The sequence below is a fragment of the Rhinolophus ferrumequinum genome, chromosome 9 (genome assembly GCF_004115265.2).
Source record: "Rhinolophus ferrumequinum isolate MPI-CBG mRhiFer1 chromosome 9, mRhiFer1_v1.p, whole genome shotgun sequence".
NCBI lineage: Eukaryota > Metazoa > Chordata > Mammalia > Chiroptera > Rhinolophidae > Rhinolophus > Rhinolophus ferrumequinum.
In genome coordinates, this window is record NC_046292.1 from 65,170,006 (window position 1) to 65,195,041 (window position 25,036).

The following is a 25,036-nucleotide window of genomic DNA, read 5'->3' on the forward strand; positions in this document are numbered from 1 at the left end:
GAGAATCCCAAAAGCAGCAAGAGAAAGGCAACTCGTCACTTATAAGGCAGCTCCCATGAGACTGTTAGCTGATTTCTCAACAGAAACTTTGCAGGCCAGAAGGGATTGACATAAAATATTCTACATGATAAAAAACAAGGCCCTACAACGAAGATTACTCTACCCAGCAAAGCTATCATTTAGAATCAAAGGACAGGTAAAGAGCTTCCCAGACAAGAAAAAGCTGAAGGAATTCATTACCACCCAACCAGTATTAAAAGGACTGTTAGAGGGACTTCTTTAAGAAAGGGGGAAAAATCAAAATTATGAGTAATCAAATGATAATTGCTACATATCTATCAACAATTACTTTCAATGTAAATGGATTAAATGTTCCAATCAAAAGACATAGGAGGGCTGAATGGATAAGAAAACAATATATACTGCCTACAAGAGACTCCCTTCAGACTGGAAGATACACAGACAAAAAGTAAAGGGATGGAAAAAGATATTTAATGGAAACGAAAACAAACAAACAAAAAAGCTGGGGTAACAATACTTATACCAGACAAAATAGACTTTAAAACAAAGGCTATAACAAGACACAAAGAAGGACCCGGTAATCTCACTTCAGGGTATTTATCTGAAGAAACCCAAATGCTACTTCAAGGGAATGTGTGCATCCATATGTTCATTGCAGCATTGTTTACAATGGCCAAGATATGGAGACAACCTGGGTGTCTGTTGATGGAAGAATGGATACAGAGGAGCTTATACATATATATGGAATATTGCTTGGCCAAGGAAGGGAATGGGTTCTTGCCATCTGTAGTGGCCTGGATGGACCGAAGGGATATTATGCTGAGTGGGGTGTCAAACAGAGAAAGACAGATGCAATGTGATTTCATTTACATGTGGAATCTAAAGATCAAAACAAACAAACAAAACAGAAACAAACTCATAGACACAGAGAACATATTGATGGTTGCCAGATGGGAGAAGGGTTGGGAGTGAGTGAAAAAGGGGAAGGGATTAAGAAGTACAAATTAGTTGTTACAAAGTAGTTATGGGGATGTAGGGTATAGAATAAGGAATATAGTCAATAATCTTGTAATAAGTATGGTGTCAGGTGGGTACTAGATTTGTTGGGGTGATAGATGGGAGAGGGTTTGGGGCAGAATGAAAAAGGTGACAGGATTAAGAACTACAAACTGATAGTTACAAAACAGTCAAGGGAATGTAAAGTAAAGCACAGGGAATATAGTCAATAATACGGTAATAACTATGTGTAGTGCCAGGTGAGTCCTAGACTAGGCAGGGGGATCACTTCTTAAATTATACAAATGTCTAACCACTATGCTGCACACCTGAAATTAATATAAACTAATATTGAATGTCAACTATAATTGAAAAATTTTTAAAGGGAGAAAAGGTGAAGGGGAACAAAAGGTCCAAATCTCCAGGTATAAAACAAATAAATCACGGGGATGTAATGTACAGCATACGGAATATAGTCAACAAGATTGTGATAACGTGGTACGGTGTCAGATGGTTGCTGGACTTGTGGTGATCATTTCTTTAGGTATATAAATGTTGAATATATGGTGCACACCTGAAACTAATAATATTGTATGTTAGCTATATTTTAATAAAAATCTTTTTAAAAACTTTTTAAAAAGAATATAATTGGCAACCTCAAAAATGGTTTTTAGGTATAGTTACAGAAGTGGAAGTCAACTACGTGGAATTAAGCAGGAAATAGATGATAAGAAAATTGAGGCAGTACACTATAGTCGTGTGACTCTGTCAGTGAAACAAGAGAAACAGTATTACAGCTATAGTGGGCTCAACAGGAAGATGTGAAGGCGTCTTCCAAGTCAGGAAGATCTACACCTTTGAAGAAGAGGACCCAGAGTTTCTTCCTATAAGGGTGGATGTGATGCTATGATTCTTTTGTAGAAATGGACATAGATTATGGCAAATGTACTTATTGTGAAGATAGACATCTGTGAAGAGAGAGTGCTTTTCCACATATAAATCTAAAATGGACAATAAAAGAAAAACAAGATTACTAATTATATATTTTCTGTCCCATATTTCTGGAAAAACAGGCTTATATGAAAGACACATGTAATATTTTTGTCCTGTAGAGTCATTCTATTGGAGTTATCTTAAAAAGAAGTGGTTGTTTTTGTCACCACCATAAATAATAAAAGAACACAAATATTATCTGCTGTTCCTTATAATACCTTTAGGAACTAATCTTTCAGACTTTAACAACAGCCACTCTTTCTGTGGTTGCTGTTTCAGTAAACCAAGCATGAATCCAAGCTAATTTTATTGCCTGCTGGGCCTGCATTTTCCCAGCCCTAATGTAACAAAAGGGCACAGCAACACAAAAAATACAGTGTTTTCTTATTCTTGATATACTAATGTCTTTCTCCATGCTTGCACCTGTTCTAATTTAGTTCAACTATAGGCTGTATCATGAAGACTGGTTAGGAAGTTACTCGGAATTAGGGGGTTTTGAACAGATTTCACATCATATTATCATTTGTTATTAAATTCACTACCCTGAATCTTTAAGGGTTATTCTATCTCACTCACCATTTTATAATTCTTAGTGTCCCCCACTTGGCACTTTGTGTCCCAGGCACCATACTCTGGACAAAGCAGGCACCTAAGATTGGTCCTGTATCTCAGCAGGTGCATGCTGCCTTCAGGCAGTCACCAAGTCCTGTGGCGGCAGCAAATAGTTAAGAGCTTCCACTGGGGATGGAGAAATCCCTGAAGGTTGTTAAGTAAAGGAACGGAGAGCTTCTTGAGGGCAAGGACAAAGTCTTGTCCAGGGATTACCCCAATTTTATCTCAGCATGATATCTCCAACACTAGATTCAGTCCTGTACACAATAGATATCAATAATTTTGAAAGAATGAAGAAACAACAGGCCCGGCGGGGGCCTGCAAACATAGGCAACCGAATGCCATCCAGGCGTCAGAGAGCAGCTGGGCACAGGTGCTACAAGATGACGGAGCTGTTGTTTCTATTTCACAGATACTGTAATTCTTTGCTACAATTTCCATATTTTGTCTTAAAATAAAGAGGTGGGTTTGAGTTGTTTCTGCTCTTGGTTCTCACGGACTTAACTACAAGCGCGCAGCACTGCTGCGGCCCTGTGGCGCGCCCCTCGCAGCGAACACGACACTCCTTGGGGAGGAAGGAGCAGGCCAAGCTACCCGCACGCCCCGCGGCTATACCGCGGCGGTCCTGAAGGGGTCGCTGTTCCCGCGATAACCTCTATAAAGGCCCCGCCCCGCGGCCGGCGCCCGCTTGCTCCGTTGGGGCCCCGGCCCCACAGGGTCAGAACGCCAGTCTGTTCGTCTTCTGCTCGCCCCCCGCTGCCAGCGGGACGTTAGCGGCCACCCTCGGGACTGGACAGGCCCTACCTCTCGGCCACCGCCGCCGCCGCCCGTCGGGCTCGGAGGCGTGCGTTCTCGCCCCTCGCCCCGCCCTCTCGCTCCCCCTTGACGGAAACGACAGCTGCGGCGGCGGAGCTGGCGCCGCCTCCCTCCACCTACCACGTCTGCCCCCGCCACTCCCTGCCGGCGCCCCAGCCCGGCCGAGGCGCCTCCGCCTCCCCGCTAGGTCAGCCGGCAGCTCCGCCCGGCTGCCGCCCAGGATGAACATCATGGACTTCAACGTGAAGAAGTTGGCGGCTGACGCGGGCACCTTCCTCAGCCGTGCTGTACAGGTACTGGGGTTGGGCGGGTGGCGGTGAGCCGCGGGGCCAAGGCGGGGACGTCGGAGCGCCCAGCCGGAGGCCTCCGCACCCAGTCTAGCTGACCGCACGGCGGGAGAGCTGCGGCCGGAGGCCCGGCTGATGGGTGCGGCCTGGTGCCCCTGAGGGCCTGGCGTCAGTTTTCTGTACCCCTTCTGCCCACCCTCCGCTCCCGGAAAGCGAGGTGGGGTGGGGACGGAGCCTGGCGTCTCCTCCCGCCCCTGGAGGACACCTTGGGTTCGGCCTCGAGCCGAGGCACCGCACCGCCCGCCTTTCTGACCCCGACGCGGCTGCTCGTGTGACCTCCCTCCTGGGGCGGGCGGAGGCCTCGCGAGTCCCGCGGGGGTAGCAGAGAGACAAACTGTTCTTGCACCACCCCCACTCTTTCCTTTCCTCTCTTTCGCCCTCCCCGCCGAGTGAGTCTAAGAAGGAAGTTTTTTTCCTTTTCCTGCCCTTCAACCCAAAGAGCTGCCAACACAGTTCCTTCCAGCCCTCTCTCTCCATGAAAGGACGGCCCCTGGGCTTGGCAGCCCGCGGGAGAAATGGAGATCGCCAGTTGGCGTCCCGACTTTGCCAAGGCCAAGGGGAAACAAGGAGTTTGGGGCTTTCCACTCATTCTCAAAATGGGAAGCACCGGCAGTAGGGCGAGGAGAGCGAGGGGAGAGATTTATGTTGTGCCTGTAGTCACAGCGGTCTGTTTCAAACACACTTTAAGGGGCAAAGTTAAGCATCTCGAGGACCCCCACAAGGAAGTGTCAGTACTGGAGAACTTGGACAGTTTCCTACATCACCCACATTATGTCAACTCAGTGAAATCTATGAACAGATGTAAATTTCACCGCAACATGGGTTATAAACGATCTGGTGTTTAAGTTAATGACATAGTCACAGTAGCAACAGCATTCTCCTTTGTAAAGAGAAAACAAGTTTTCTAATACGGGTATCAAATGGATACTGAAATGTAAAACAGTTGTATTGCTTTACTACTTTCCTTGTCTCCATTACCCCAATTTTACTGGCACAGTGGATCTTACATTGCACTAGGCTTGGCAAAAGCATGGTAGAACTAGAACAAGGTACTAGCTGCCTGTGTTGTGAAAAAACTGTCACACATTTCGCTAGACATTTATCGAATTATCTCCAGTCCTTTCTGTAACTTTGCCAGATAGATGTTACTAACGTTAACCTCCTTTTATATATAAAGAAGCAGCCTCAGAGAGGTTAACTAACTTGCTTAACTTGCATGGCTAGTAAATAGCCGAGTACTTGCTGACCTACTACTTATTGCAAGCCACTTCTCTCTTCCTGGATAAACACTGCAGGTTTAGGATATATAGAATAATAGAATGTTACAGCCTAAAGAGACCTTCAGGATCATCTAGTACGATCTAAGCATTTCCGATCTAAGCATTTCCGTAACACTTAAGTAACAATTAAAAAATGGGAAATTCCTTCTAGTTCTTGATTTCCAAGTTTTAAAATCTGCATGGTGAATCTAGCTGCCTTAACCCTCTCTCCCCCATCTTCCATTAAAATATAAGATACATTGTAAAGACATTGAACCTTATCGTTAAAATAATTTCTTGATTTAAATTAGCCTACTTAAAATAGTTCAAAGACAAGGTACAAGAAGAGTGAGTGAATTGAGAGTCTGAAATTAAGTTTGATTTTGAGACTTAATGTTGACGGCAAAAGAGGCAGGAGAGAGGCAGAGCCTTTGGTATTGCTTTAGTGCTGATTCCCTATGATTCTAGATGCTGAATGCAGATTTTACACTATATAATGCCACTCTTTTAGATAGCTAGATACGTTTTCAGGTATATAATCCACACTGCTTAAATAGTACACATAGTAGAATTTTCTTTAGCTTGTCAGTAGACTCACTTTTTAAAATCTGGCAAAGCTCTCACAAGATGTACTACTTTCCAGATGAATTATAATTACTCATTGTTTCAAATTCTTTAGGAAAAAGCTTTTAAATTGTATTCTAATCTGTGAACTGTCGAATAATTTTGAGTCTTAAAAACTTAAGTGTTTACTTCATGTCTGCTTATCCCTACTATTTTGGACATTGGTGATACTGCAGTGAATAAAATCAACAAAACATCTGCCCTTCCAGAGCTTACAATCTAGCAGGAGATGACAAACGAGTGAATACATCAGGTGGTGATGGAGAAAAAGGCCAGAAGGGATTGGTTAATGGCACAGGTGGCAGCTGTTGCCATGTTGTATAGACATGATCAGGGCAAGCCTTTCTAATAGGAGGGGACCTCAAGGAAGTCACAGTTCACAGTTTTTTTGGAGAAAAGCACTTTAGGCAAAAGGAACAAGTGCAAAGACTCTGAGGTTACAGGGGTACTAGGCAGACCCGTTAGGGAACTATGGCCATAGGACAGGCAAAATGTGACTTAGTAAGAGTGATAGCAGGGAAGATTCAGAATCTATCCAGTACTCCTTAGACTGACTCGGGGGTATGAGAGGAAGATAGTCAAGGATGACCCCAAGGTGTTGACTTGAACCATTTAATAAGAAGGGAAAAAATTCAGGAGGAACAGGTTCCTTTAATATGTGTTTTTATAGTAAATCTGTATGTTAGAGATACATTCTGAAATATTTATAAACTATCATGTCTGAGAACTGCTTTAATAGATTTCAGAAGAAAAAAGAGGGGTAGTTGAAACAACATTGACAGAATGTTCATAGTTGAAGCTGGGTTATGGGTTCATGAGGTTTCATTATACTGGTATACTTTTATATGTGTTTGACATTTTCCACAATACTTTTTTAAATAAAATATGTTAGAAAAAATAAAAAAGGGTGGTTACAAAATGTAATGTGTGAAATTTGGAGTGCTGTGTGGTAATTTTCAACAAAACACTGCTTTTTTTTCTTTTCAGTATTTAGTCAATAACTGAATTCCCACTCTAAATTGAGTTGACATCAGTATAGTGCCAAAGTGCCAAGTTTCATGCTAAGAATAGCATAAGAACTATGCCAGTTACTCATTATAAGTAATAAGAACAATAAGAATGGAATTCAGCGTTCACATTTCTAAAGAACAATTTCTATTAAAATTATACCTTAAAGAATAGGACATTCTCCAGTTTGCCAACTGCCATACATTTTTTTATTTTACTTAAACATTTTTAAGTTAAAAATTAAACATGTTCCCTGTTTTAAAAAAGTAAAATCAAACTGTTAAAGTATCTAAATGGGTCTCACAACCACTCTTACCTTTCTAAAAATTGTTTATATTCCTTGGTACTTTAAAAAAAAGAATGTTAAGGTAAAATATATAAATAACTTGGAAAATCCATTACTTAACAGTCTATTGAGATGCCTTTGTTGTTCTTAACTCCCTCAAAACAATGGAATACAAAAGCATCAGGCAGTTTATCCTTGATCAGTTGTTCCTTTATTAGTCTTAAAAGCCATTTATTAGTTCTTAGAATCTGTCTTTAGTTGAGCATTAAATACTCCCTTCTGGCCTTGTCTTTTCTCTCACTTTCATATAAACACTATTTTTACCAAACTATTTTTTTAATTTCAAAAGTATCTTGTACTTTTCTAACTCTAGACTTTTGTTCATAAGCTAAACTCATCTCGAATGCCCTCTGTCTCCTCTCTGTGTAGTCTTTCCTTCGCTCATAATACAACTTCAAGTCCATCTCAGACCACAGAAGCTTGGTGTGAATTCGTGTTATTTTTCAATTCTGTATGATCATGTGGCATTTTTCTTCTAATGAACTGTTATTTAAGGTCCCTTGGAGCTCTAAAATTCTGTTACTTTTTGGTTTTCACATCTCTAATAAAGACTGAATGTCCTAAGGAATCGAATCTGTTTCTTTCTTATTTACTTCTCACACTATCCAACATGGTTCTTTTAGTTATTTATGTCATTTTAGCCAGGCAAGGTAGTTAGTATACATCAGCAAATTTCACTCTTTGAATCATTTAGCATGTTAAATAATTTTGTTATTTTTTTTAGTATTTTTCTAACATTATATATACTGACTTTGAAGTTGATTAATGCCAGTCTAAAATATTAAACTGTTTAATTCAATCTATATTTATTGAGTACCTGCTAAGTGCTTGGCATCGAAGGCTACTAAGATGAATGAGACCTACTTGCTGACCTCAAGGACTTCATAGCCTAGTCCGTTTGTCATAATTAACTATTAATAAATATCCATTTTATAGTAAATATCCATTTTGTGAATTATTTTCTTTGTTTAATCTTTCAAGTGGGCACATTTTTAATTCAGAATTGATATTGAAGTAAAATTTTGCTCACCATCTTTAAGAATGTATACTTTCTAAAAAATATATTCTCAAATTACATTACTTAGGGAGGGAGTTTATTTTAAATTTCTAACATTTTCTTTGAACTGACTACTAAAGTTACACTATAAACGTCATGACTGCCAGCTATTTCCTGAAAAGGAAATTCTTTAAAATTTAGTTTCAAGCTTGGCCTTGATCTCCCATTTAATTTAGCAAGCATTAATAGTGTGTCTAAGCTGGAGATCTAAAGATGAATACAATGCCACCCTCAAGTACTAGCTCCTGTCAGCTGCTGTCTGGATGGAATTCCAACTTGGCCAAATATTCTCGCAAGCCCTCATTTCCTTTATAGAATTTAAACTGCAGATAACTTCACCATGTCTCTCAAATTCTAATAGATAAAACATGTCACATTCAAGTCCATGTTTTCTCATTATGTAAAAACTGTGTGTTTAGTGTTACCCCAAACTGTTCTCATCCATTGATGTATTGACGTTAATTCAGTAAACACTAGGTAGAAGATGTTTTATTAACCTGATGATAAAATAATTATGTATGAGTTTACAACAGTGGTTCTCAGTCTTAGCTGCACCTTAAAATTACCTGAGGAATCTTTACAGGCTGCACCCCAGTCCAATTTAATTAGAATCCTTAGGGTTGGATTTGACATTTTAAAAAAAAAAAAAGTGCTTTTGAAAGCTGTCCCATGTAATTCCAAAGAGCAGCCAAAATTGAGAACGATCTACGTTAAAGTTTATTACTACGTTATATTCAGAATTTGTTACACATTTTCCCCAAGAAGTTTGTTACTTTTAAACTATTACTTTACCGAAAGAATTGATGGTTAGAATTTATATCAACAGATGTCTTTAATCACACAATCTTTTTACTTGTAGTGCAATTTTCTTTCTAGTAAGGAAGGATATGGAATCTGGGCTCCTTGGTTCATGCTATAGGCTACATTCCTATCCTGTAGTAAAGGAAGGATTACAGGGCCTGGTATAATGTGGCTGACTCAACGTCAGTCCTTTCCTTAAAGCAATATTTAGAGAAAATTTATGAAGAGAGAGGATTAAACTTTCTGTTCTGGTGTCATTTTACTGTATTACTAATGAAATATTGTGAAAGAATTGTATATCAAATTACATTTTAGAGAACACTGGATTTGGATTTCCATGACTTATTTGCCTTCTGACTTTCAATGTAAGTTATTTTCACAAATGGATTTAATGATTAAATGGTACTGCTGTACAGTCATTAAAATACATGCTTAAAATTAACTGTAGTTTCTAATTAACAACAATTATCAAGAAACTACAAAGTCAGCAATGGTTTTAGACTTAAAGATGTTGAAAACAAATTTTTAAGGGTAAAATTCAAAATTTTTGATAATTAGGAAAAGGATCTTTTTTAAAAAAGAAAGAATTAATAGGTCTTTTGTCCGTCTGAAAAGAGTACCGTTATTATAATTCTATGTTTGTGTTTAAGCAGTATTGTTAAGATCATAAAAGCCTTGAGGGCAAGAACCATGTCATATGCTGATCAGACATCTCATACAGTAGAAGAAAATACATACCATTTTCTCCATAAATATTTTTATTAATAATTTAAACCTTAATTTACTTGACATAACTCATCATTTCCTGCAGATTTATTTTTTAAAAATGTTTTAGAGAAAAATGTACGTATTAAATATTGTACTACTTTGTTATCTTAGCATGTCGAACCTTCTGATTAACAACGGAAACAATTCTGAAGAGTCCCCACAATGATAAAATCATGGGACATATTATATCTTTACAATTATACATTTAAGTAATAACATTTAAATTTACAATTTCAGCTTAAATGTATAACATTAGCGATATTCTGTGTCTTCCCCCCACCCTTTTTTTGTTCATTCTACATAGGATTAAGGTTAGGTCACCCTTAATTTGATGATGATTGACGATCATGTAGGAAGCAGATGTGGTCTGTAGGATACAGCTGACCAGACTGTTGTGAACAAAGACATAAGGGCAAGGACGCACAGAATATTTTTGGAAAATGGTGATAAAAAGCGTTAGTTTTTTTGACATCAGCAAGTATTTACTAGAAAGGGTAGTATAGTGTAATAAGACTATGATTCAAAGAGATGTGAGATTCAGTCTCAGCACTGACCTTGGGGAAAATGTTTAACCATTCTGAGCCTCACTTCATCATTAAAATTATGATTTTTACCTATATAACAATTTTTTTTAATGTTTGATATAAAATGCACAGCTTAGTATGTTGTATGGCATTTTCTAACATGTACTAAGCCCTGACACTGTTAAGAATGCAGAAGTATGAGAAAGGTTTTATAAATGGTTTTATTGAGGGTAAAAAAACATTAAACAAAAAAGTAGAGGATAAAATGACCATAACGTACTGAAATGTGAAGCACAAATGTAGGTAGAGTAAAAAAAATTATAGCTGTTTTCACTCAAAGTGTAAATAAACATCACATAGAATTTATTACTGATACTTAAATACATTGTTCATGTGGGCCTTTCTACAGAACTGCTGTTTTCTAAACAAGTTTTCTGTAATTAGACTATCTCTCTCATACTTAAGCATTCCTTATATTTTTTGCTTTTGTTTTTACCCCTCTGAACTAAAGTAGTAAAAACCTACTATGTTTGTTTGTACAATCTTACTTTGTAATACATATTTTCTTTGTTTTTTGCTCAGACTCCTTAACAAATAAATGACTTGTTAACAAATGCTCATCTTTGCTCTACTACACTTTCACACTCTGTTTGTCTTTTTTCACTAAAAAAAAAAAAAAATGTGTATTTAATGAGAGATACCTGTAAGGTAGTGTTATGAGAATCACAGAGGAAATATTATTAAATAATGAAATAAACAGGCCTTTTGACCTGAAGACTGAAGTATTTTATTTTCCAAATAATTAATTTTCTAATTGTTAGATTCTCTGAAATATTATTGGGAGAAGAGTTGCCCTGAAACCTAACTGTATCAGATAAACTCAGTGATTATTTCTTTAATCACTGCTTATAAACATTGGTTAGTAATTTTTAGCCCATATGTTTAATTCCAGTGCGTTTCTAATACATCTGTTAGATAAAGTTTAACATGATTTTATGTACTGAAAAAAAATAGGCCTGTAGGTTTTTACTGTTTAGATAATATTTTTCATTTAGCTCTCCTATAACAGAAACCATGTCTTCTAGTTCTTTGCAGAGTTCCTTTCACAAAGACTGAGCTAATAAATACTGATTTTTAAATTATAGATCTCCTTCATTGCTGTAGTAATCTGTTCTTGGGTATTAAATAAAATTAAGGACTTCTACCAAAAAATTAATATGCATAAAGGTGGTACTAATAATCCTCTAGAAGTGCAACTGGAAGATAAATTATCAGAGTAATCTATATTCTTACCTTGGATCTTTGTATAGCTCATTTCTTACCATTCGGTCTCAGGTTAGTTGTTACTTGCTCAGAGAGGCTAATTTTCTAACCACTGACATCTCTCAATCCTCAAACTCCTGCTCCCTCTTCCAGGCCCAGGTTGCATATCTTTCTCCCTTTGAAGCCTTCCTTGATTCTTCTGCTCCCTTGTCCCCTTGTAGAATGAGTTCTTCCTTCCTCTATACTTGAATTCATTAATTCACTCAGTTAATCATTTAGTAACTCACTCAAGAAAAATTGGATCACCTGTGTTGGTCTTGAGTCTCCACCATCTTTTTATCCTTGTATCCTTATTAAAAAATTATTGTTTATTGTCAGTCTTCCCCATTAAAATTTAAGCTCCTAAGAGCAGAAACCTTGTCTATTTTTCTAGTTGCTGAAAGCCATGTGCCTAGAATAGTGCCTAGCACATATGTAGGTGCCTAATAAGTATTTATGAAGGAATGAATGGAATGAACATATTAAGGTGCTAAATGAAAAATTTTTTTGGTAGATCCTCCTTTATACTTGTACCATGTTTCCCTGAAAATAAGACCTAGCCGGACCAGCAGCTCTAATGTGTCTTTTGGAGCAAAAATTAATATAAGACCCAGTCACATTTTACTATAAGACCGGGTCTTATATAACATTAAGATTTGTCTTATATTAATTTTTGCTCCAAAAGACCCATTAGAGCTGATGGTCCGGGTAGGTCTTGTTTTGGGGGAAACAGGGTAGGTGATGTTCACCTAGGTGTATGTTTTTCTTCCCCCACCCCTCCTATCGGCTACTTTATCTGGGAGATAATCTATTTAAACATTGGAAGTAGTAGGCTCTGAACATGGAAAATTCTAATCTATACTTCTGTAGGAGTCTGCTGCTTAGAATCTCAGGGATCTGTAGAGACAACCAGAGTTCTCTTAAGAATGACATTGCAGTTACCCAACTGATCTTAGGATCAGGGTTTTGACCTTTTGCCCAGTGCCTCGCCTGTCCTCAGTTACAGTATACTGCAGGCGTATGGGCTTAGGCAATAGCTTTGGAACTGCTTTTCTCAGTCCCACCCATTGGGTCAGGTCTTGGCTACAGGCCAGTCTCAAAAACAGACCTAAGGCTTTACAAAAACTATTGAAGCTGTTATTTCTAGCCCCTGAATAAGACCTGTGGTGGGGGATTGTAACCAGAAGTCTAAGAATAACATTCTAGAGAACATTTCAGCTGAAAGTTCCAACTGATAATTAGTTGAAAGTATTAGACCAAGGAGAAAGATGCTGAAAGAAACAGATAATAAAACTCAGAAAAATGAAGCAGCAGAAGATATTTTAAGAAGGGAGAGAAAAACAACAAAAAGTAAGGTGAACATTACATTTTGTTAGCCAGAAATGACTGAGCATAGAATCAGTGTTGGTGATATATCTCTGTTATGATGGGGGAGCGGCACATATTCTAGAAAAAAACTTATACATGGGAAGCAGCCTGAGTCATTATCACTTCTAGTATTTAATTACAAGTATCCAGAACTCTATAAAATCTACATGGAAATCTTTTTACTTCTTTGTTAGTGTAGGAACAAGTTTTTCTTTCCTCAAAAACCAACACACGTAAGAGAATAAAAAATAGATACACTGAGTATGTTTAACCACATTTTATGATCTTTAAAAGATACCTCCATAGTTTGAATAGGATATATTATAAAAGTTAGTCAACAAATCTGTTGCTGGAACATATCCTGAAGAAACAACTTAAATGATAGTTTCCCAGAACATCGCATGGAAGCCTATCTAACTAGGTGTGATTAAAATGCCAATAATACAAAGCCACATTAAACATAAACAGTCATTTTTAAATTCATAATAATAATTACCAGGCATTGAACAAAGTGATTTACATATACTTACTTAATTCTCAAAGTACTATATGATATGTATTGTCTCTTTTACAATAGAGGATACCTAAGAAAAAAATATTCAAAAGCTTGCTCAGGACACACAGCATTGCAGTCAGGATATGAATTCAAATTAAACTGACTCAGGCTCTTACTTTTCACCTCTATACTAACCTACCTTTATAAGTAAGAAATATTTGTATACTTTATATACCAGGCAGTATGCTAGATTTTCTATTGATTACCATACATTTTAGCAGAACTAAGGATACGTTTTTACTATAAGATAGGGGCATAATAAGTGTCACAAAGAGGTATAAATTACCATAGGGTCAAAAAAATAGCATTCATATGCAGTGGTTTACAAACAATTATTTGTATGTTTGGGATTGTTTGAATTTGAGTTTTCTTTTTAATTGTTGATGGAGGTTCCTAAAATGTATTGAGGTATATTTATTATTTTTTTTTTAATAATCGATAACAGTTCACAGAAGAAAAGCTTGGTCAGGCAGAGAAGACAGAATTGGATGCTCACTTAGAGAACCTCCTTAGCAAAGCTGAATGTACCAAAATATGGACAGAAAAAATACTGAAACAAACTGAAGTATTATTGCAGCCAAATCCAAGTAAGAAACTTTTGTTTACCTTATTGACTGATCTTATTAAAAGGTACTGTTAGTAGGTTTTTTAATGTTAAAAAAAAAATGTTTTTATGGTTATTGGAAAAATAGAGCTTTTTGGTTTGTGGCTTTGAGGTTTATGGTTATTTTTTATTTGCTTTTGGTGAAGAAATGGGTGATAAACACTTCTTTGTGTACCCTCTAACAAATAGGCAAATAATGTTTTTCAGGCATTTGTAGAGTCCTCTTGAAAACTCAATTTCAGACAGTGACTTTGAATTTTAAGTTATAAAGGGCTATGAAAATAAATTTTTTTCACACAGGAGAGAATTATCCATAAATAATTAAGGGAAAATTATATAAAAAGTTAGTTACCAATTATTTATGTTTATGTTTTACATTTTGACATAAATTATTCCATTTGATTTTTACACAACTCTTGAAGGTTTTTCAGATCACTCAACTCAACCTTGAAAATAAGGTGCACAATAATTGTTTATTAACTACAACTCACAAGTTAGCATTTTGTCCAGTGTTAATTAGAAGTGAAACTTGAACTAGAACCAGGTGTGTTGACACCCATTCTTTTCACTATGAGCTTTAGGTTTCAGAACTGAAGATCAAAGACAACAATGCTTTCCTTCCCCTTTTCCCTAGTGTTATTGTTACCATGTTGTGAATACCATAAACTTTTAGATACTAACTTAAAATTCCAAGATTTAAATTTTGTTGCTATTAGGTAAACCTCAAGCACTATAAAAAATATTAGTAATTCTGTACTATTTTTAAATTGTGGTGATCTTTTAAAACAGACCTTTTACACTATGAGGTCTATTGTCTTTGGATACATGTAGTACCTCTTACTCAGTTAAAGCTACTTAAATTATATACAATGGCACCTTAAAAAAAAGTATTAGACAGTTTGCCTCTTGTTCCTTTCTCTACCTACCCATCGTTCCTCCTAAATGGCAAATAAGCTCATACATGACTGACAAATGGGAATGGTGTCAGTATAAAGAAGTTACAGTGGCTCATATAATACTATTTTACATTAGTGTTTTAAGTATGAAGTAGTAATGATTATTTTTGTTTTTTCGTGCTCTGGTAATAAAGTTACATAGATTTTGAGTGGTCAAACCGAACTCTATTTTCTTGTTAAGTCCTATTATTTTTAGTGTATGATTTTTCAGAACCTAGAGTTTTTCAGAAATACATATACTGAATTATAGCAGAATTGCCTACATATTTTTAAACATTTTATTATGACTTATTGAAATGAAACACTTATTTAAAATATACCAAATGTTTTATTAACTGAATGAAATCAACATGGGGTTCAACTTTAAACTTTTGACCAGATAGGTAGAAAGCAGCAAAGCTAAGAATCACTCTCACAGTCAGAAAAAGAAATTCGGAAATTTACGTAACATTTTCTAAATAATTGTTTTGAACTGACTTATTTTGGTTTTAACTAATTTAATGGTTTTAAAATGCTGCTTAAAAACTCCTGATGCTGCACCAGAGACTACCACAAAAGCAAGTATTATTCCAACAGCCTACTTTATGTATTATCATTAACATTTTTCCAAGTTTTAAAGTGTTTCTGTTACTGGTTCAGCTCAATATCGAAATTTTCAGTGCATTGTATGAAACTTCCACTTGTGGAGGAATACCTCACTGTTAGGCAGCAGTGTAAATGTGAATTTCTTAAATATTATACTAACAAACTACTTATTTAGAGTTTACTGATGTTTTTTTCCTTTCCATTTATGCTGTTCTATAATTGCTTTTAACCTTTTGTATTTAAATTTATTTTAATGATGAAATCTTTTGAGTCAATACATGCTCAGAGATGTCTATATACTTTAAACATAATTAAATAAAATGAAGCCAAGGCATCATATTGCTAATTTCTGTCTATATAGACTATTCAAAGCGTGGATTGTTCTCTTCTTTATAAACTTCTATGCCTATATTTAGACTCTAGAAAGAGAGTGCTTGCAAGCAAGCAAAAATGCGAAAAAGGCATCAGAAGTATGTCACTTTTTAGTTTTGGATACCTTATGTCCATATTTTCATAGCTGTAAATTCCTGATTTTGAAAATAGGAACGTATACTCAAAGTTAAAAGTTAGACATCATATGAATGGGGCAAAAGCAACTTCACTATTCATACCAACCTTTTTCTGGAACATAGAATTCCATAAAATACTGATGTAGTAATAATAGTTTTACTTTATTTTAAAATATTTTTGTTCCAAAATATTTTATCATATTTCTAAAATATGTTTTTTAGAGCTGTATAATACTCTAACATATAAATAAAAAAATTATACAGTAAGATATATACTTGAAAGCATGCTAATTTCATGTTTATTTTATAGGGCGATAAAAGGCTAGTAGTAGACACAAAACAGTCTTTTAAACAGTTTTGCTTTTTTGAAATCATTGGTAATTTTAAACCTTTCTCTTAGATGCCAGGATAGAAGAATTTGTTTATGAGAAGCTGGATAGAAAAGCTCCAAGTCGCATAAATAACCCAGAACTTTTGGGACAATATATGATTGATGCAGGCACTGAGTTTGGCCCAGGAACAGCTTATGGTAAGTGAAAGTCAAAAAGATCTGTTTAGAAATATCTTTACTTTTAGATTTTTACTATGTAGAGACATCAACATTTAGTAGAATCCATTTTAAGTTCACATTTTTTATGTTAAAATTTTGGATGAAGTGAGAATTATAGACAACGAATAAATATGTACAGTTCAATTTAATACTTAGTATATGTAAGTACATATTGTTCTGAGAATTTACATGCTCTTTTAGGTAAAAGATTAAATGCATTCTTCACTTGTACTCCCTTTGAATCTTGTAACATCTCTGTTGTACTTCTTAATGATACATTGCAGTTTTTGTTTACATATGTCTCCTCTAGTTGATACATATTTCTTTCATATCTATATACATATATATGTACAAACATATGTACACACATGTATGTATACCTATATGTATATATACGTATAGGTATACGTATAGGTATACATTAGGTATATGTATATACCTTATTATTATTATTATTATTATTATTATATATTATTATTATTAGGTATATATATATAGGTATATATACATGTGTGTACATATGTGTATGTACACATATGTATATACGTATATACATATGTATACACACACACACACACACACACACACACGGCTTTCTTAAGACTTACTTATTTCTATGGGAAAGTACCTGGCACATAGTGTTTGAACAAATCACTAGTGCTTTCATTACACAATAATGTCAGTACCACAAAAATGTTCACAATGGTTATCTCTGGAGGTTTGGATCACATTTCTATTTTCTTCATATAATTTAATTTTTTATAATCATATCTTATAGTTATGCCAGCTTTGTTAGTTGCTATATTGACTTTTTTAATGTATAACTGAAGTTCGTTATATATCATTATCCTTCAAATCTAATTTTCTCAGAACATAAGACTAAGATTTCTGTAGCTGCTTTTCCTATTGTTCATGTCTAATAATTTTCTTAAGACTTCTGCTAGAAATTGGTCCTTATTTGAATATGAAATAGTTGGTAAATTAAGTTATTTTCTACATACAGTCCTGAATTATGAAACAGCTCATAAATTTTGAGACTAAATGAACTTAAACTTTAGTAGTTCTCTTTATGTCAGAAGAAAATAACCTAAATATTGTGTAATGAATGCCGTTAATCCATTGACTGGCTTTTAGATATACAACTTTGAAATTTTACATTGTGTTCTTCAAAATATAATTATTTCAGAAGTTGGAAAATGCTTAAAATTTCTCTAGTTTTATTTCTAAATTTTAACTATTAATTTTAGAAAAACTTGACACATTAAACAGATTTTTTTCTAATTTTTTTTTTTTTTGCTGGCTTGTGCCAGACACAGTTAGATGCTGGAGTCATAAAGTACATGAAGGAGACCCAGCCCTTTGCTTCACCCAACTGAAAGCCTGGTGGAGCATGAACATCTGAAAGGCTTCTGAATTTTTTCCTTTTTTCATCCACTTAATCTGTTTGCCTCTGTAATATTTCCATTCAATGTACACTGATTATTAGAATCAAGCTTTGTGAGTCTATTTATTAGTAATTGATAATAGCTGAAATTATTCCAGGCTGTGGGGCTAAGCACTATACAATATCAGTATTATTTCAGTAAATCCTCACTTAAATCTACTTACAGTGTAAATTTTATCATCTCCATTTTAAAGAAGCTAAGTCTTAAGAGAGATTGCATAATTCATCACAGCTAGTAATTCAAATGCAGATCTGTATCCAGAAATTGAGCTAACTACTATGTTATATTATTACCTTCCTTACCAATCACATCTAATCTCATCCTAACAAGAAGGCATTAAAATCCACAGACCTAAAGCTTATTAGTTCCTTTTCTTTGTGGTTCCTTTTCTTTCACTCTATATTCCACAGTACGTGTCCTGGATTATTTTTAACTTAAAATAACAAATATATACTATTATTTATAGAAACGAGATAAGTGCATAAATATAGAAACAGAAGACAAATTTTGACTTGATCTACTTATTAAAATATTTTAAGCATTATACTTTTATAAGCATACCTACACTATTTGAGCTGTGACCATAAATACTTTTTAGTGTATCCATCCTTATTTGTCCCATTGGTAGAATTAGTACAATTAACTATAAGGGGTTCATCTTTGTCATTTTTATTTAGATATTTATAATCTTAAATTTATTTTCAAAATAAAACTACCTTAACTACAGTTAATTCTTCTTGATTTTTACTTACGTGAACAAGTGACAACTAACTTTAAAGTAGATTAAGTTGCTGATTTATCTTAACATGATTCTATTTTCTGACACTACCAGACAATGGTAAAAAGAAACTTTTTTCCTTTGCAGGTAATGCTCTTATTAAATGTGGAGAAACACAAAAACGAATTGGAACTGCAGACAGAGAGCTAATTCAAACATCAGCCTTAAATTTTCTCACTCCTTTAAGAAACTTTATAGAAGGAGATTACAAAACAATTGCTGTGAGTTGAAAAGTGTTTCCTTTTTTTTAAAGTAAACTATTTAGATATAACAGTTTTTCATTTGCCTTCTTCTTGACTGTAGATGTAGCTGATTAGAAAATTTTAAAAATTGAGCTAAGTGTTTATTCAGTAGAACACAAAGCTAACCAAAATAAAGGACTGTTTATGATACAGACTCCATTTTTGTGTCCCTACAATGTTATTGAGATACCCTAGCATCCATTTTTGTTCATTATCAGCACTAAAATCTATAGAAAGTTTCCTGGAATGATTATAAAAATGTGGCACAAAATAACAAGATAGTGTAGTCATGTAACTATTCATTTAAACTGGGATCCAGAAACCTAATTATTAGGAGCTATATTTCTGGCTATTAGACTTCTTGTCTTTTTGCATCCCTAAAAGTCCATTATCTTCTTTTCACACAGCTATGCTTTATTGCTAAAGTATAAGAAATAAATATTATCACTTTCCCAAACCTAATCGATTAGTCTGTTATTTTTTAGTTTAATTTGTTTTTTAGGTGATGAAGAGTGGAGATGTAGGTGAATTTTTCCCCCACAATTATTGCAACACTGCTTTTGTTTTTAAATACTACTTCAAACTCATAATTTGCAGATTTCTTGTTATAAAATATGATAGAAAATATGTTTACAATGAATTTGTCTCTGGGTGAAAAATATTTGGCCTGAGACAAAGGGAAAACCACCAAGTTGAAATACGATTTAAAAGGTATTAGATTTTCAATAGGATGAAATCTATCTAAGGATTAATAAAGCCAACTGAATTCTTATGATCTTAGAAGCTTGAAGTTCCAATGAAGAATTCTAAGATAACATACTAATGTTTATTTGTTATTTGTTCTATAAATTTGAAATTCCATTTTGGAATAGTATAATTGCTTTCAGTGCTTGGGCATGTAACATCACATAGGGTATCAACGAGCTTTACCCTAGGCCCATACCTCCTCCATCATAGGCACTTTCTAGGTAAACTGTAACAGTTAGAAAAAGTTTCTCAAACCTGGGCGCTACTGACATTTGGGGCCGAGTAATTCTGTTGTGGGAGCTGTACTACACTGTAGGATGTTTAGCGGCATCCCTGGCTTTTACCCAGTGAATGCTAGTATCATTCCTCCCCAGTTGTGACAACCAAGAAGATATTGCCAAATGTTCCCTGCAGTGCAAAATCACAACATTGAAACTAGTATTCCTTTGTTTGTACCATCGCCTGCCATCTTTCCTAGATATTCAGAATGTCTCAATCATTTTAAAATTGAAAACAGTAAGAAAAGGGAATCAGATAACTGAATGGTCACTTTACAGCCAATTTTGTAATTATAAATCTTTGTTTATTAGATGATTGATGTATTTAATGGAAAATAATACTTTAAATGTGTATGTTCTTACTGGATTTTAACATCATCAGACTTTGTATTTTTCTTTCCTAAACTTACAGAAAGAAAGGAAACTATTACAAAATAAGAGACTGGATTTGGATGCTGCAAAAACCAGACTAAAAAAGGCAAAAGCTGCAGAAACTAGAGCTTCAGTAAGTAGTGTTTTTTAATAGAAAAATATTTTAGGTTAATATTTAGACTTGTAAAATATTTTACTCATATACATGCAAGCTACAGTCTGTCATTAAGACTAGAATATGACGTTAGAGTATTGTTTTTGTATTTTTAAACTGATCAGAACTTAATACATCCAGATCAGTGCAAAATAGTCATATCAAGAGCCAACATCCTTATTTTAGATATACACCTGTTGCTAAAAAACAAAATTATAAGAGCTTCTCAAACTGTGTCATCTTTAAATTTCCTCAGTGGCAATGGCAAATACATCTTTTGGAGTTAGGTTTATTATATTTGAAATACAAAAACAAATAGTTAAGATGAGTGAATAAGTTTGAGAATGCTGTTTGTGGCTTAAAAATTAGATGTGACTGACTCCCTTTCCACATGTGACTCAAACTGACTAAAGGAGTTGTCACCAGAAATAGTTCCAAAACATTCAAACAGTGGCAGCAGGGACTGACAGGTGGATAAATAAGTTGTAGTATATTTTTCATAAAATCAACCTTAGAAGAGCCTTTAAAACTGAGTGGGTATATATTAAATATAGTTATTCAGTGATTTTATATATATACACATATATAAAACTTTCTTAAAAGGTTTAATTTATAAGCTTCTTATTTAATCTAATATTTACAGTTTACATCTCCATTCCAAAGTCTGCAGAGATTAATCACATATACACAAGTCTGAATTTATTAGAGGAAGCTAATAAGCTAATTCTTAATTTGAGCTAAGAGATGCGTTTTGTTCAGAGCCATGACATTCCTACTGCCTTGACTGTTCCCAACTCACTGCCATGACCACCATTAAGAATCATTGCCTTAAAGGAGCATATTAGCACCACATTGGTAGAAGTCTGTTGTAGTTCTCTTGTTTGGGGAAAGAAAGGGTTGAAACTTGGTTTTGAATGAAATTCAAAAGTGGTAACTTGGTGTTGGACAGTGATGTTGTATGCGATTGCCCCAATACCTTATATGAGCAAAATAAATTATTTTCTTTTAGATGGTTCCCCTTTTGGAGATTCTGTATTAGCTTCTACAGGAGAAAAGCTATCTTTGACAACACAGTAATTGCAGTTGTGGGAGCTGTACTACACTGTAGGATGTTTAGCAGCATCCCTGGCTTGCTATTGCAAATTCACTGTCTATTTCACCTCAAAATATATCATGACATCATTATCAAGAACAGCCTAACTTCCTTAAATAGGCTTTTTGCAGAATCAGACAAGATTGGACATGTTCAGGGTGGTATTGCCGTAGACTTTTTGCAGAATCAGAACTTCAAAATTGAACAATGGCAAGAGATTCAGGATATGCGTTTCTAGTTGCTAATAATAAATTTATATAGTAAAATATAAATTGGTTTTTAAGATACTAATTTCATAATTAGGAAAAAATGTTAAGATAAATAAGAATCATTTGGAAATAAATGTTTGAACTATGACAGAATTTCTTTATTCAAAATGCCTACATGTGTCCAGTGATGATTATAGATTAAGAATATGGTTGACAGTGTTTTGTACACATGAAACTAATAATAAATAAATAAATAAATAAATACAGACAAACAAAATGGTTTACCTAAAAAAAAAAGAAAAAAAGAACATGGTTGTCAAGTATCAGTTTAACTTTCTTTAACAACACTATTATAGGATAATGATAGTCTACTTTTTCACCTGGAAAAGTGCCAAAAATCTCATAGATTTAATAGTATACGAGGTCCTTTGATTATTCTAAATTGTTTTACCACTGCTATTAACATATATAAAAACTAAATACAATAGACAAATTTTGAGAGATGTTGCCTTTTGATATATCCAGAGAAGATCTCGACAATTTTTCTGTGCTGTGTATTTTTGAGGACCAAATTTTTCCATGAGAATTTACATTTAAAATAAAAATGAAAGATTATACAAATAACTTTATTCAGCAATCTCGTTTATAAACAACTTTTCTAGGATTTGCGTATTGCATAAAACTAAATTTGACAGTAGTCAAATATTAAAAAAATCAGTCTGGACAAAAATTTACATTTCCTGATTTTAGTTGTGTTCTTTCCTCCTAGATAACCAACTCGTTTTTCTTCAAACTTTATAGTAGTAAGTCTGAAATACTTCAGAAAGGAAAGATCCTTTTAGTTTGTTATTACATAAAGTTTTGAGGCATGCCTGTATTTTGTGAATATTTTTCTGTATTTCTCTTCCATTTCCTTAAGAATACAGAAAAATAGAAACCACTGAGAGTTAGGGTTGCTTTTTTTTCTTCTTTGACACATTTCCTGGTTTCTAGTTGGCAGCTGAAGAGGTTACTGTAACCTCAGACTTTCTTTGATTTCACTTATTTATAAATTTCCATGGAGTTTTTTTTTTGTTGTTTTTTGTGGGGGTTTTTTTGTGACTAGTTATTCCTCTGCAAGTACGGTTTGGGACCTGAGCATATCGTCCCTTTTTTTTTTTTTTAATTAATTTACTGGTTTCTTGTTACCTCTTTTAAAATTCTGTATTTACTGAATTCTAATTTTGTACAAGGTGCTTTGCTGAGGAGTTCATAGATAAATAATGCAAAATCTCTACTGTCCTTGGTTCCCAGTCTCATATAGTAGATTGAATTTTTTGAGAGTTAGCCCTATCAGTAAAATATTTCTGCTTGTCTCCAATAATGCTACTTTACTAACGTGTTTTATTAGTTAGCATTAGTAACTAGTGGTTGCTAACTACTAATGAAGAATGGTAAAGCTACAGCAAAGCTATTTCTCAAATATACCAATTAAGTAGAAAAGAGACAATCTACTTGAATGTTTCACAATGAACAACAAAAAAAATATAGTTTTGAAAATAGTGTAAAACTTATGTCAGAGAAGCAAAGACAAATAGAACTTCTACATTTACATTTTAAGGCACTGACATTTATTAACCTAATCTTAGTCTTATGTGAACTTAAAAAGTTGTTTTAGAGTTTTGTTAATGGGAAGAAACAAATCATCTGGCTTCAGAGCTCTCTGATATTTGGAGGTTTAGGCCTCTGGCACTTTTGGGTATCGAAAAATGATGGAAGATACGTCTTCAACATAATATAGTTAGTATGTCCCTCTGCCCATTTAAGCATTTCCATAGCACTCTCAGGTCTTTATAAAATGAGTGAATTTGTAACACCATCAGGTAACCTTAACTTTAGGGTACACGTATTAGAATACAAAGATTATTAAAAACACCTTTCATATTTCTTCAGAGTATGCCAAGACCTGGCTGAGGCTGATTGAAAGAGAACATAGATGAAAGCATCAGAATTCATAAAATAGAAATGATCTTTGAATAGGAAAGCTGTGGGTAGGCAGAAGGGCTTTTATAGGTGGAAATTAATAAAAATTACAGCTATTAGTGGCAGTTTTTAAAGTGATGCATTTTCCCTAAATGATTCTAATTTAAAATCAAGCATCAACCATATTTTTGTCTTTGAAAATTCCATAGAATAATATACTTGTGTTTTTTTTTTTTGAGAGTAGAAAATCATTTTATCACTTGTTTTCTACTTGTTTGTGTGTTCTTTATTGTGCAGAAGTAACTTGTTTCACTGTGTTCATTGGTATAATGTGTTCTTTGTCTCTTATATACTTAAGCAACTAAATTCAGCTCGCCTTGAAGGAGATAACATTATGGTAAATTTCTCTCACATGCTCAACTTCCTGCATGTAAAATGGCTGAAGGTTTGTTGGCCTACTGTGTTTTCTACATCATGAATAAAGTGCATTCTCTTGCTATTATCTGCATGTAAATATCTAAAATATTCGAAGCCATGAATTCGTTAGTCTTAACAAAAAATATAGGGAATACTAGCTGAAATAATATTAGAACTTAAAGAAATTGTGGTTCTAATTGCCAAATATATTAGCTAAGCCAAATCCAGATTTTAGAATCTGAATTTATACATAAATAGATTGTGCTTTTCATGTCCAATAAAAGATGTTAATTTAGCTGGAACTTGGTATTTTCACTGTTGGTGAAGAAAATTGATGAAATTAACAACTTACAGAAAGCTATAAGGTACACAAATTTACTTTGCTTCTTGGTACCTTTGTTTCCTTAATTTTCACCCAAACTCAATATAGAATTACAGTGGTACCTCGGTTTTCAAACGTAATCCATTCCAGAAGATCGTTTGTTGAATTCCGGAAGATCGTTCGAATTCTGAAACATTCAAAAACCGAGGTGCGGTTTCCCCATAGAAGGTAATACAAAATGGATTAATCTGTTCCAGACCTTTCAAATCAACCCTTAAACTGCAAATTTAGAGTGAATTTTACTACCTAATGATACCATAGATCCATAAAATTTACAGCATTCATAAACCGAAATGTTCGTGAACAGAGACGTTTGAAAACCGAGGTACCCACTGTAATTTCTTCTGCAATTCCA

The 25,036-nt window shown here is 34.5% G+C and overlaps 1 protein-coding gene across 6 annotated transcripts in view; it reads left to right on the plus strand.

Moving 5' to 3' along the window:
* The first annotated feature begins 3,338 nt into the window (after window positions 1-3,338).
* Window positions 3,339-25,036, plus strand: part of SH3GLB1 (SH3 domain containing GRB2 like, endophilin B1) — a 34,412-nt gene continuing 12,714 nt past the window's right edge. The window contains exons 1-6 of one of the 6 annotated variants that reach the window (XM_033113838.1): window positions 3,339-3,731; window positions 13,844-13,985; window positions 16,453-16,581; window positions 18,913-19,046; window positions 20,505-20,597; window positions 24,241-24,327. In XM_033113838.1, coding sequence (XP_032969729.1) covers window positions 3,660-3,731; window positions 13,844-13,985; window positions 16,453-16,581; window positions 18,913-19,046; window positions 20,505-20,597; window positions 24,241-24,327 — 657 coding nt within the window. In that variant the 5' untranslated portion in view covers window positions 3,339-3,659. The remainder of the gene's footprint in view (window positions 3,732-13,843; window positions 13,986-16,452; window positions 16,582-18,912; window positions 19,047-20,504; window positions 20,598-24,240; window positions 24,328-25,036) is intronic. The other 5 variants (XM_033113840.1, XM_033113839.1, XM_033113841.1 and 2 more) reach the window with 5 other exon arrangements.